This window comes from Beta vulgaris, chromosome 3 (assembly GCF_026745355.1).
Source record: "Beta vulgaris subsp. vulgaris cultivar EL10 chromosome 3, EL10.2, whole genome shotgun sequence".
NCBI lineage: Eukaryota > Viridiplantae > Streptophyta > Magnoliopsida > Caryophyllales > Amaranthaceae > Beta > Beta vulgaris.
Genome location: NC_079204.1, coordinates 5,039,029 through 5,053,141, shown reverse-complemented (window position 1 = coordinate 5,053,141; position 14,113 = coordinate 5,039,029). Strand labels below are relative to the sequence as shown.

The following is a 14,113-nucleotide window of genomic DNA, read 5'->3' as shown; positions in this document are numbered from 1 at the left end:
TTGATAATGAATTCACTTTAACCGAGATTAGCAATTGCTTTACAAAACTCAAAAATTAAGATGTTTATCATAATTGATAATAAATTTGAAGTGGTTGACTTTCTGTACTCTAAATTAAACAGATAACAAATTATGTTTAAGTTACAACATTTTCTCAATTGAAAATCAAAACCATCAAAATTACAACTCCAACTTAGAGTCAAAATCAACTCAACTTAAAGTCTCCCCCAAGTAGTACATACACTCGTCCTTAGTTGAGAACCATACGTACGAGGAATGTGAATGATTAGATTATGAACCCTAAAATCAATACTAATGAACATGTACCGATAAAGATGTTTTTTTTGGGTCCCCTTTCGAGAACTCGGGTAAGATAAATTTCCTCTGGGCTGCCTCGCACAGAGCCACTCACCCAGAGGCTAAACAAGCCCCAAACACCCCTCACCCTCAACAATATTGAAATTTTGCTTCCACTAAGATTTGAACATTGGTCTTCCATGTGGGAGATAGGAAGTCATACTATTGGACTCAAAGATCTTTGGTAGAGAGATGTACATATATTCATTTGTGTGGTTAGTTATATACATATGCGCAATATACTCTATGTACAAACGTGTGCACCATCTATAGGTTAGATTTTTTCCCTTGTACTAATCCAAATTATTGCAGTGAAGTCCTACCAATATGTGTCTCACAAGTTAAAATGGTACAAACAAAATCTCCATCACAAGTAAACAACAAGAATTTTGTTCACTTGCAATTTACACCCACACATGAAAAGAGTTGACTCAACCGAGTTACCCACTCAGCAGGCGCCAATTTCAATCAATCCTAATTCTTCCAAAGATAAGGTTTTTGTCTACTCTTCTGAAGTTCTACCCCCTCCTCTGTCCTCTCCCTTCATCCCCTCTTTCTCTCTCCTCCATTGTTGTAAACCTTCTTGAAGGAGAGAGAAAGAGCAAAACTTTTCATATATTTTCAATTCATATTCTTTGACAAACAAATAAGAAAACCCTAGTAAAAACCCAGAAAAACAAGAACAAATATGACAACATTGCAAGCTTCACTTTTACTGAAACCCCCATTTTTTGCACCCCATTCTATACGTTTATCTCCTGTTCTTCTTCGCTTTCGTTGTCATTCTCTCTCCTGTTTTTCTCTCAATTCTTGCTTTTCACGTTCACGCAAATTCTCCATAAATTGCTGCACATTACACAATCAAGAACCCAACTTTAGTGCAAATTCTATCCCAAATGAAAAACCCAGTTTCTCAAATTCTAATTTTGAGCAACAAAATTCTGATTCTGGGCAAGAAATTGAAAACCCTGAAAGTAGTATTGGTGGTGGGGAGGAGAGTGTTTTAAGAATTGAGGAGAGAGAAAATGAAGGGGAGAAGAAAAGGGAAGAGGGTAAGTTGGCAATAGTGGTGTTTTTGGTGGGAATTTGGGTAAATTTTAAACAAAGATTGGAGAAGATTTGGTTATCTGGGTGGTTGAGTTGGTGGCCATGGCAGCAGGAGAAGCGGCTCCACCGTTTGATAGCTGAGGCGGATGCCAATCCGACCGACGCCGCCTTGCAGAGTTCTTTGCTTGCTGAACTCAACAAGCATAGGTTTGAACTTGTTTGAGATTAGTAATTATCTTGAATTTTAGTTATTGTTGTTGTGTCAATGTGATTCCTCACTTTCTTACACTATTTGCAAAGATCAATAGTTTTGTATGTTGGATGAGTAGGAAATTTCATATGAAATTTGTGGACAATTTGCTTTTTTGTGCCTGGTTTAACACATAAAGAATGTAATTTTCTACTAGGTAGAGAGTTTTATCATATACTCTCTCCTCTAAACATCAGTTGTCACATCTTACTATTTTAGGATGTCAGGAATAGTTGTTTGTTTCCTCAAATAGTAATTGGTTTTGATTGGTGTTCCTAGAATACCTTTGCTAAGGTTGAGTAATGGGGAGAGTGTGGAGTGATTCAAGGGCTATGTTGCAAAATTGTGTCATATCTTTTTATTATAAGGGGTTGGATATTGTGATAATTATTTCCGGACCGGGCGGGAAAGGGTAAGGGTGGGGGTGGGGGTGGGGGTGGGGGTGGGGGTGGGAGTTCTTCAGTTTCCATTGTTTCTTCACATTTGGAGTGCTTTTACAAAAGCTTATTTATCTGGATCACCATTGCTACCCGCTCTAAAGTGCGGGAAGATGGCAACACTACTTGCTTAACTAATGGGCTTAAGAGGCTGATAATTTTTTTAAAAAAAGAAGATTCTATGGGTTTCATAGTATTTCATGATTTCATCTTTTTCTCCACCTTAAGAAATTAATGCTGAAAGCATATAAGTTCATTACATGGGAGTTCCATGAATTGTTCTGTCATGTGGCTTCATACCATTCTGAAATTTTTGCGCATAGTTGTTAGTCTATCCGGTCCTTGCTTATAAAGTAAGAAAGAAAAATCAGTGACATGCATCTTTAATGTCCTTTTAGCCCTGAATCTGTCATCAAGCGCTTTGAACAAAGAGATCTTGCAGTGGATAGCAGAGGCGTCATAGAGTATCTTCGAGCTCTGGTGGCTACCAATGCCATTGCTGATTACCTACCTGATGAGCAATCTGGAAAGCCATCCAGTCTTCCCACATTGGTAACCTTTAATATTCAATATGATCTGCATGCTTTTGCAGCCTAGTTGTAAATTGTAAACCATAATATTATAGACTTCCTGTTCACTGTTTCAGCATTACTGCAAGTCTCTTCCTTTTTGCTTTGCTCATCTGACTTATGAACTTGTTGAACTTGATGATAATATGATATACAACATAGTACTTTTACTTTCTTTTTTCATTTTTTAATATATGAAAAAAGTTTCACAATAAATTTATTAGTGGAACTATAGAGCAACAGGTGCCAACTGCCAACAAGTGATTTATCTTCACACCTTCTTACCTAATACTGTATCAAGTTTAATTTCTTGCTGCTGAATTATATCAAGTATCAAATTTGATGGCATTCTCTTCTAGTCTTGCTTGCATGTTACTTCAGCTTTTTTTCCTTTGTTTTCGTCAGTTGATTTATGGACCTTGTTGAAACTTGGTCAAGTGTGCCACTCACTTTTTCCAGACTTAAGCTTAGTCATGACAACTAGTTAATTGATTGAATGTTGGAAGAAAAAAATTACTCATTAAGGTGTTATTTTCACATCAACTTTACCTCAAATCTAGTCCAATCTCATGCACACCTGGCTTTAACATGGTGTACCTCCTGTTCTACTCTTGTTTTCATGTTAATTAAGTGCCAAAATTTTCATTTATTGGTGTAATTTTTTCTCATCAATCATTAATTCCTTCTTGTAGTTGCAAGAGTTGAAACAACGTGCATCAGAAAATGTAGAGGAGCTTTCTTTTAACCCTGGAATATCTGAGAAGCAGCCATTACATGTGTTGATGGTAAGGCGGTCTGTCAAGGAAATCCTCCTTTTTCTAAAGAAATTTTTGTATATTTTTTAAGGCACTCAGTATTGGCTATGCAATAAATAATACTAATTGCTGGAAGTTATTGCTAAATCACTTAAATGGTTTAGTTTGTAATTTTGTGATGATAACTATCTCTACTGTGTGACTTTCTTACACTGGTACTTTTTTGTGCTCTGTTTTTGAGTTTGCGACTTTTTATGTATGGTGTTTATCATCAGGTTGATCCTAAGGCATCCAACAAATCAACACGTCTTGCACAGGAGCTCTTCTCAACTATCCTCTTCACGGTTGCTGTTGGTTTAGTTTGGTACAAGTTCTTTCGTGAGTCTGTCATATTCAGCGGGTGTAGTTATATTTTATAAAAATTTATTCAATACTGATTGTTTTGAATACAACTGACCTATCCATATGTTAGCAATTCTCTAGCTCTGAAACTGGTTGTTGACGCAATATTTTCCTGTCTTGATTAATTCTCCAGGATAATGGGAGCTGCTGCACTTCAGAAGTACATAAATGGCTTAGGCGGCATAGGAACCTCAGGTGTTGGATCGAGTTCTTCATACACTACTAAGGAGTTGAGTAAGGAAGTTGTTCCAGAGAAGGTATTATCCTCTTTGATACCATCTTATCTGACTCTTGGGCTCTGTAGCACATAATATGACCACTTTTCAGGTAAAATGAAGCTTAAACTGACATGTTATGAGAAATCGGTAAATTGCATATGATGGGCTTGGACTTGGCTTTACCCCAGCCATGATACCCATGTTGGATAATCTTACCGGGGGGGTGGACACAGGAAATGGGTTGGATTCGTCAGGCTGAAAACGATTTTGACATTTTTGGCAAGAAAGATGAAATCAAATGATAATGGAAATCAAAATCCAATGTTCTCTTCTTTGTTTCAGCAACCAATTAGATTTTTACTTCTATAATCAATTACTCAATTTTATAAAAAGAATGTTGGTTATTAATATAGTAAATTAAATCTTTTTATAAAATTATGCTTATTATCTTTTAAGTTGCAAGATTTTGGCTTTCACGCTTGCTAACACACAACTTTGCCATTAATATATTTAATTATTAGTGAGTAAAATATTCTAATAGTTGATACATGAAAGTACATGAATCCAATAACATCGAAATTCTAATATTGGCTTCTGTATACTATTGGTTTAAAACTAGCGGTCAATAGTAGCACAATTCAAAATGTTGCAACAGAATAGAAAACGGAGGAAGTAAAATATATAACATACTCCCTCAATTTTTTTGTTGTTCTTAGGACTATTGTAATCTTCAATACGTATTATAGGAAAGTACGAAAAGTTGATATCTTGGAAAGACATATTGAGATCAAATCCAACCACAATTCCGCTTGTTAATTATCTTCTTATATATTTGCTATATATTGTGGCTAAAATTTGGCTCTACCATCGAGTCGTTTCCACCATGAAGAACAATAGGAAATGGAGGGAATGAGTTTGTAAATTTGGACACCTCTTAAATGTCTCCCCATGTCTTTGAATTTAGAATTTCCCATATCGAACTCTAGTATCTATACTCGAGTGCATCATACTTCGAGCATCAATAACCTTTTTGGGTATGTTTAATATGTTAAGTTTATAAATACTTTAATGTAATGAAATGCAGATTATAAATCTTGAAACTGTCACCTCTGGGTGCTGATTAGTGTGTTTTTCTGCAGAATGTTAAAACTTTTAAGGATGTTAAGGGCTGCGATGATGCGAAGCAAGAGCTCGAAGAGGTGGTGGAATACCTCAAAAATCCTTCAAAATTTACTCGCCTTGGAGGGAAGTTGCCAAAGGTTTGTTAGAGATGCTGATTTTCTGAATTTTTGTATGTGCCAGAATAATTGCTTCTCCATATAATGCTGATTCAATATTTTTACGGTTTACCTGGGCAATCGTTTTTAAGATTTTTGAAGTACATAGCGATTTGGAGAATGTTGCGACCTAAGACTTTGTAAGAGAGGTGAAGTTAGATTACACCATAATGTTGGATACTGTTTTGACCTCTCTTCTTGCTCATTCTATTCGCTCACCACTTTCGACTGCTACTCTTCTACATCATCCCTGCGACTGCTAACAGTTCTAAACAAGCCCTCATACAATTCTCTCGTTCTCTTGATAGAAATTTGGGAAAATCCCCTTTTCCTTCCTCTAATTTGTTTTTCTAGTAAATGATGTTATGTGGTCCCCCTTCCCGCTACTTCCCTTCTACTATCTACCTGAATAATTGGAGACAAGAACGCCTCAAAACCACTACTTTTGTGTGCGTGCCTGCCGTCTTGTTATGTTAATACATTCAAGCTGCATCATCCAACTCCTCCACCACTCTTGCTCTCTACCAATTGTGTATTATACTGCAATTTGGACTTCCTTACCTCTGCAATATCATGTCTGATTCCTGTGTCATTAACTTTCCTCTTCTAGACATCCTGTCCTACAATTTTTTGCTTTGACTAAGTTATCCCTTCGTTAAAACAGACCCAGGTAGCTTTCCCAGTCTTTTCATGCTTAATCTTTTTCATGGCTGTTATCTTTAGATCCTCGAGCATCATAATGATTTGTACTCTAGTCAACCCGTAGAGTTGAGCTTGAAACTGGTGATATTCAGAGCTAAGCATGACTACATTTGGGAATTGGCAACATTGATCTTATGGTGCTGTGAAGTAAATGGAGAACTAAGAAATTGAGCTGGTTTTTTGGACTCCTTCGTGTAACCATAATGGTAGATTTGCTGGAACTACAATCTTTCCTTCCACACAATAGAAACAATGCCAATGCTCTTCTATTTTATTCGATGCGAATGTAAGAAAATTGGAAAGTCTGTGGAAAGTTAACCTCATAGCTGGGACTTCATGAGCTAATCTGTTTTCTATGCATAGTGAAGCTTTGGTTTTGAACTCATTCTAAATGCTATGCATTTCATATCCTTTCAGCTACACGAAAGATTAGTGATGTAACAATTATGAATTTTTGCGTGTGATTGTTCGTTCACCAGTCACCATCCCTGTAAACCAAAAATGTGTTCTTGGCTTTCAATTCAAATTATGATTCTTGTCTGAGATGTGTCGCTTTTGTAAGATTATATGCTTCTTTACTGAATGTAGTTAAAGCAAAATCTTCTACGCAACATGCAACACTTGCAAAACTATTTTAATTTTGTTTCATATAGTAGCTGTTTGGTTGACATTGGAAAACATGGGAAGTGAGAATTCCTAAGAAAATGCAAGGTAGATCAGTTGTTTGGTTGACAAAAAATGATGAAATGGAGCTTCGTAGGAATTTCGACTTCTCTCAAAATGTAGAGAAAATTCTTACCTATCCCCCCAAGCTGGTAGATATTCCTATGGAAGTTACTTCCCCCATTGCTAACCAAAGAACTTTGGGAAATTAATATGAATTTGATGATGGAATTTAATTTTTATGAACTTTAACCTCATGGGAACTTCTGCCTCCTAGGTGAACCAAACAAAACACTTAGTATTTTCATTTTATTTATTTTTTGACATTGTGGCTCTTTTACAGAAACACCTGTCTTGTTAATATAATTGCTGAGTTCCTCCTTGGTGCTGTTATCGTTGTTTCTATCAATATTGTTTTTTTATTTATAAAAATAAAGGCTACTATTATGTTTAATCAATGAATGATGTGGCTCATGATAAGAAGTCAAACTGCCATAAAATCAGTTTGATTTTTTCAACATTTTATAAATGCAAATTGTGTTTCTGATTGCAGGGAATTCTTTTGACTGGAGCTCCTGGTACTGGTAAAACACTTCTTGCCAAGGTACTTGGTCCCTGTTCTCTTGGACTTAGTTTCAGTTCAGCTTTGTTCTTCTGTTGGGTTTAGCCAAATTCAATCCAAAAGAACAGGGCTTTTTTCTCAAACTTTGTGGTGTTTTCAATGGGGAAATTGTATATTTTTAAATGTGTTTAACGATGCCTTTCACTTTAAGTTCTAGAAGGGTATTTACTTCATAGTTCATCGCAGTTCTTAAAAAGTTCTGGATTGTGATGTCAGGATGAGGCTGAATGTATGATTATCAGCTAGAAATATACACAGCGAAGTTGGTGGCTCTTTATGGTAGAAAGTGATCATTGCTGACGTTATTTTTTATTTTTTTTGGGGGGGGTTGGAGGGGGGTGGGGGGGTGGTTAACTGATTCTTAAGTTGGTTGGTGCTAAATGAAAAAACATACCAGAAGTATACTGGAGGCTTTAGGGAACTAATATAAGAATATTGGGACAAATCTGACACTTGTTCTCATAAGAGCTTAGGCTTTATTTATATCACATCTCTTTATATCTCTGAAGCTGATAACTTGTTTATGCATCTGAACATTGAAGGCCATTGCTGGGGAAGCTGGAGTACCATTTTTCTACAGGGCAGGTTCTGAGTTTGAGGAGATGTAAGTGTTCTCTCTTAGTGTACCAAGTAAGCTAATGCAATTGGCAGTTGCGGATATGGATTATAAATTTGATGGGCTCTGTACTATTCTTGTGTTGGCGTGTGTTCTTTTTTCCATATCTTCAACTTAAGTCTGCATGTTTTTGCACCATCAACTTCAGAGGACTGTGGTCACCACATGATAATATTGACAGATTTTGGAAGTTAATTTATAGATTAAATTTTTAAATTGTTGTTCCAGACACCTACCTAATATATTGGTACTGCTATTTAGTGTCACTTTAATTTAGTGTACTCTCAAATTAAATTGAAGTTATTTGCTGCAGGTTTGTTGGTGTTGGTGCTCGACGAGTGAGGTCCTTATTTCAAGCAGCTAAGAAAAAGGTTTGTTCTTTTCTGTCTGGTGTATTCACTATGTTTTACTTCCTATTGAGTATTCATTACTAGCTCCGCTCATGAAGTCTCATATATTTCAATGCTATGGGGCAGCATGTCGAGCAAGCCAAAATTCAACTTGTTTCTTTTCTTGTGCTTGAGTGATTACTTAATAGACAACTTGGTCATTTGGGGAGTTTGTCATATACTCATTTGATATATAAGTTGGTTAAGCAGTATCAACAGTCTCATTGTCAGTAGAAATTTTGCCTTCTCCCATTGCCATCGTGTCTATACTAACAATGTTGGTTTAGGGGAGCTCCACTGCCATTAGCTTTAGGGTTCTTACAATAGCCAAACATGAGGGAAAGCGATACTCCTGGGAGATCAAACGATGAGGATTTCAATCATTTGATGCACTTTCTCAATAGTCTTCCTGGGATTACCTTTTTCTTCCTCTTCTTTCCCAAAGAAAAGTCATATATCTTCATTGATTGTGTAGGCTCCATGCATCATTTTCATTGATGAAATTGATGCCATTGGATCAACAAGAAAACAGTGGGAAGGACATACCAAGAAGACCTTGCATCAACTGCTTGTTGAAATGGATGGTTTTGAACAGAATGAGGTACATGAGACAACTTTACTGTACTGATGTAATATAATCATGTAATGTGCAGTAAATCTTAATATGATTTTAATGACAGGGTATAATATTGATGGCTGCAACTAACTTGCCTGATATTCTGGATCCCGCTCTGACCAGACCTGGCAGATTTGATAGGCATGTAAGTTCCGTTTTTATGTCATACAACTAATTGCAATTTTGTAGTCATCTAAGAGGTGTAACTTGTAAGCCCAGGAATGCTTTAGCACCTCTCTTGGGCAAAAGCAGGGGGCATTGCTGAACAAGAGAAAGTACATCTGTTTCAAATTAAATGTCACACTTGGTTTTGGCACATATTTTAGAAGAGGCATGAACTAGGAAGAGAAGGGAACTTTTTTCATATTCGGATGAGGAGAGAGATATTGAGGATTAATAATCCATAAAAGATATACTTCCTCCGTTCCGTTTTAAATGAAACGTTTGTTTTTTCACGCAATCCAACGCGCTTCTTTAGTCATTAATATCTTTAGTTGTGTGAACGTAAAAAATATAAAAAAATAATTTGATAGTATACATCGAGACGAATCTAACAAGATCCCACTTGACTATGTTTTTCTTTATATAATAGCGATAAATTGGAGTTAAAATTGATTAGTGAATAGTGTCATTTCATCCAATGTTTCATTTAAAACAGAACGGAGGAAGTATAACTTTTATTTGAATCTCAAAATGGCAAGTGTAACATTCAGCTTGAAGGTGATGAGTATTTACAGTTTCTCCCATCTCATATGGCCCAATGGAGTTCTGTATTTTTTGTTCTCTACTAAATCTCAAGTCCATTGTAGGATTGAACTGCATTTTCCTGAGAAAATTATGAACATTATTAAACCAAGCTAACATCCAAGTACCAAACACTTGATGTAGAGTAGAAGGCCTTCAAGGTGTTGGTTGAGGCCATCTTCCAGAATCCACCTAAAAGATAGACAGTAGGAAGGCGTAGAAGATGACAGTCAAAGAATGAAAGCTCAGGCCCTAGGATATTGCAGTTCATGCATCTCAATGATTTAATGGAGGCCCTGAACTTGGATGTCACTTTGAGAAGAACAAAAAATAAATTTCAGACATCTTACTATCTAGACAGAACTCGAGTTTGGACTATTTTTAGTAGGAAATTGGAGACAAACCTTTACACAGATAGCTTTATTCTGCAACCGCCTGACCAAAAGTACCTGATTACTTATTCTGAATGAAGTTAGGACCAATTTGATAAGTAATGTCATTTCGTAAAAGGTAATCCAATTGGGTATCTCACCAGAATTGGAATGAACACAGCTTGTGAAAGCTTTTTTGGTAGAACAAGATTCAACCCCCCCCCCCCCCGGTTCCTTTATTTTTGTGCAGAGATGGAGCACTATTGTCAAGCTGATAGCTATCGTTTCTGTTTCTTATTCTAATTTTCCTTATTCCCTTCTTTTTGTTCCGGGATGGGAGTCTCCTTAAGAGTTGTGTACAAATCTTAGTTTCTTTTTCCAATTATATCGAAAGATCTAATATTGGTGGCCCTCTTTTTGATTGAAATGATTATGATAATATAAAACAAGGTTTTCCACTTGTAAGAATTAATTTACTTTGGAATCCATACAGTTCATTAACATGCCATTAGTTTTCTAGATTGTTGTTCCCAGTCCAGATGTACGGGGTCGCCAAGAGATCCTAGAGCTATATATACAGGATAAACCAATTGCTGATGATGTTGATGTCAAAGCAATTGCTCGTGGTACTCCGGGATTTAATGGGGCAGGTATGTTTATATCCCATTTAACATCTGTACAAAATGATTCTTCATTTTTCATGCTTTGCCTCTCCAAGATTCTGATGCTATATTCTTCTGAGAATGTCTCGTGATCTTTCAACCCTTCTTTTTACCTCTTTCCAGATCTGGCAAATTTGGTCAATATTGCTGCCATTAAGGCCGCTGTTGAAGGTTTCGAAAAAGTGACCGCTGCTCAATTGGAGTTTGCGAAAGATAGAATACTAATGGGGACAGAGCGGAAAACTATGTTCATATCAGAGGAGTCGAAAAAGGTGAGTATGTAATTCATGAGAAATTCAAGGCCACATATGCTCAGATTAGGAAGATAGTTTATGTCAAAGGCTTAAGGAGAGAACTTGATAGGGATAGGGGATTGGCATATCCTTTAGAATATAGATACTCCCTCTATCCCACTGGAAATGCTCACCCAGAAAATGGTCCAACATTATTCTCGGACACATATTTAAAGGTGCACATATTCATTCAGTGGCTTGGAGGGAGCATAATAAATGGTATTTTTTCTCTCTTAGTAGTAGGCCAAAATCCCAGTGTAGGTCATCCTAAAAAAAGCACATTTACTCAATTTGACAAATCAATTTTAAAGAGTTATTAACCAAGAGTTGAAAAGAAGGATGATTTTGGTATGGCGAAGATGTAAAACATCAAATAGTGAAGGGTAATTATGGTATCTAAACTCAGTCTTAATATGATCTTCAATAAAATGTAGGCTATGAGGGGACTCGGGAAATACTGTATATGATCAATTTTTATATTCGGCAGACCAATATTAGCAAGATTCTTATGATGGAACAGATGAGTGTATCTTTGGTGTGATTTCTAGAAGACAGTAAATCACATATGCACATGTAGATTTAAGGCTTCTTCTCTGTTCTCCATCCTCATTTCTCACTCTACTTAAAAAAATCCATTCTCTGAGCTCGAATGCTTTGGTGCTGAACGTAATGAAAAGAAAAAGAGATGTAATAATATCTTAGTTAAGAGATGAAATAAGTTAATTTATACTTGCTCCTATTTGCAGCTTACTGCATACCACGAGAGTGGCCACGCAATCGTAGCTTTGAACACTGAGGGTGCTCATCCAATCCACAAAGCAACAATTATACCACGTGGATCTGCTCTAGGGATGGTTACGCAGCTTCCTTCAAGTGATGAGACATCAGTTAGCAAGAAGCAACTATTGGCCCGTCTTGATGTTTGTATGGGAGGTCGGGTAGCAGAGGAACTTATATTTGGTCAAGATCATATCACGACTGGAGCAAGTAGTGACCTTAACACGGCTACAGAACTTGCTCAATATATGGTATGTTGATTTAACGCTTGTCATATATTCTTACTGCTATGGAAGAAAGAAAGAAAAAAATATCGTTTTATGTCTTATTCATCTCATGTAAATATTTTAATGGATGTTGACCGGTTTGATTTGGAAGGTAACAACTTGTGGGATGAGTGAGACAATCGGTCCTGTTCATATTAAAGAGAGGCCTGGTTCAGAAATGCAATCTCGTATTGATGCAGAGGTCAGTCTGAGAACCCAAAATTACATTACATGGATAAGTCATTAGTTATGTTACCCACACTCTTCTGGTTTTTGTCCATTAGGTTGTCAAACTCCTTCGAGATGCATATGACCGGGTGAAGGCCTTGCTAAAGAAGGTTAGTTTCTAATAACTTTGAAATTCTAGAACTTTATGCATACTAGGTTATAGGATTTTATTTTATTTTTACAAGGATTCAAAATTATCTTGATTCTGCTTATATTTTCCCAGCACGAGAAAGCATTGCACGCTTTAGCTACTGCACTATTGGAGTATGAGACACTTAGCTCAGAAGATATAAAGCGCATTCTTCTTCCGTATCGGGAAGATATCCAACTGATGGAGCAGCAAGAACAGCCAGAAGGGGACCTTGTCTTGGCCTAAAAAAATTAGTTTCCCCTATTTTTTTTAGTATTGATGAAATATGAAGTGAGGTTGCTTCTTGTGGGAGAACAAGCAGATCAAAGGGCTGACGGCTCGGACCATCATTGTACATTGTACACTAACATACAAACGCATTGATACACTAAGGCAGCTGCAACCATTCCTTTGCTGATTGATGGTCGTCTTATTTGTTGTACTATCCAATGGGCTCTCCATGGCGATCATCGTTGCAGATCAGATCACATCTCCAAAGAAATTTTTAGGCACCCAAAGAAGGATTGTTCCTCAATAATAGGTTTTTAGTAGCTGAAGCAACTTCTGTGTAACTTATTTTTGTCATTATTTTGGTAGCTGAATTAGCTTAAACTGTTTATAAGCATTTTTTGGATCTACAATCAGTGACTATATATATCTGGGACTACAATTTGTTCTTGCATCTGATATCCTCCAACTATTTACGCGATATCCTTCGAGATGTTTTCATGAGCAGAAATCTCCTTTATCTTTAAGAAAAGCTGGGATTAATGCTCTGTTCTCAAACTGCTGAGACATCCGAGGAAGCATCTGCATCAGTAACAAAGTGAAAGTTGTGGAATAAGCCCCCTTTCAACATAAGGGGAAGGGAGGCAATGAAATTGTTTCTTTTGAGCCTTCTCTTATACTAGAATTGCTGATATATTTTTATTAGAAGGACGGACAATAATCTATTGAAGTACTTATATTTTCCGTTGTTTGGTTGATGAAAGAAATTATTATAGCCTTATAGGAATCAAAACACACTATATAGCTCACGACTCACGAGCTTATAGTGTTGTGGCTTGTAGTGCCTTCGTACCTAAACTTCAAAAGCATGCTTCTGTTGTGCCTTACTTCCACGCTTTCCCATCTAACAATGAGGTCCAACGTGCACAACGTTGTGCCATGTTGTTCCTGCCTAGTGCTCATGTTTTACGAAGCGTGGATTATGCGCTGGGGTGCACAATGCTCATTGTGCACTCAAAAAGAACACACCATTTATATAAAAGAATATGAACTTTTTTCAGCAACTTTTCTACTTTAAAAAAGAACACACGATTTAAAATTAAAGAACATGTACATTTATATTTATAGAAGAACATAGAATATAATGAAAAGAACATATGGTAAATGAACATATACGCTTAAGGTAAAAGAACATATACCAATTTAAGGAAACAAATAACAATTTTTTTAAAATTATAAACTCTAAAAATAATAAAAATGATGTAGCTTAAAAGAGTGTGCACCATGCTCTACATGCACTTTGGTGCATGTACTTATTAGTGCATGTTTTATTCGTGCTAAGACGTGTTGACGTGTCGTACTTCGAGCCGGCGAATGTCATCTTTAGTCTTTAGGTGCAACCAAAGTATCATCCCATCGGGCTAGGAAAGTCAAATCGCTAGTGCAGAATTACATTCCTACGCCTCTAAACTTAATGAAAAAACATTACATTCC

The 14,113-nt window shown here is 36.5% G+C and overlaps 1 protein-coding gene across 1 annotated transcript; it reads left to right on the top strand.

Annotated features, from left to right (window-relative positions):
- Positions 1-782: 782 nt before the first annotated feature.
- LOC104888287 (ATP-dependent zinc metalloprotease FTSH 11, chloroplastic/mitochondrial) lies at positions 783-13,073 on the top strand. The gene is made up of 17 exons (XM_010673207.3): positions 783-1,611; positions 2,490-2,643; positions 3,353-3,445; positions 3,691-3,779; positions 3,951-4,074; positions 5,175-5,294; positions 7,231-7,281; positions 7,842-7,903; positions 8,229-8,286; positions 8,780-8,905; positions 8,985-9,065; positions 10,556-10,685; positions 10,821-10,969; positions 11,737-12,018; positions 12,146-12,235; positions 12,318-12,371; positions 12,485-13,073. The coding sequence occupies exons 1-17, from the start codon at positions 1,046-1,048 to the stop codon at positions 12,635-12,637; spliced, it is 2,382 nt and encodes a 793-aa protein (XP_010671509.2). The 5' UTR covers positions 783-1,045; the 3' UTR covers positions 12,638-13,073.
- The last annotated feature ends 1,040 nt before the right edge of the window (positions 13,074-14,113 follow it).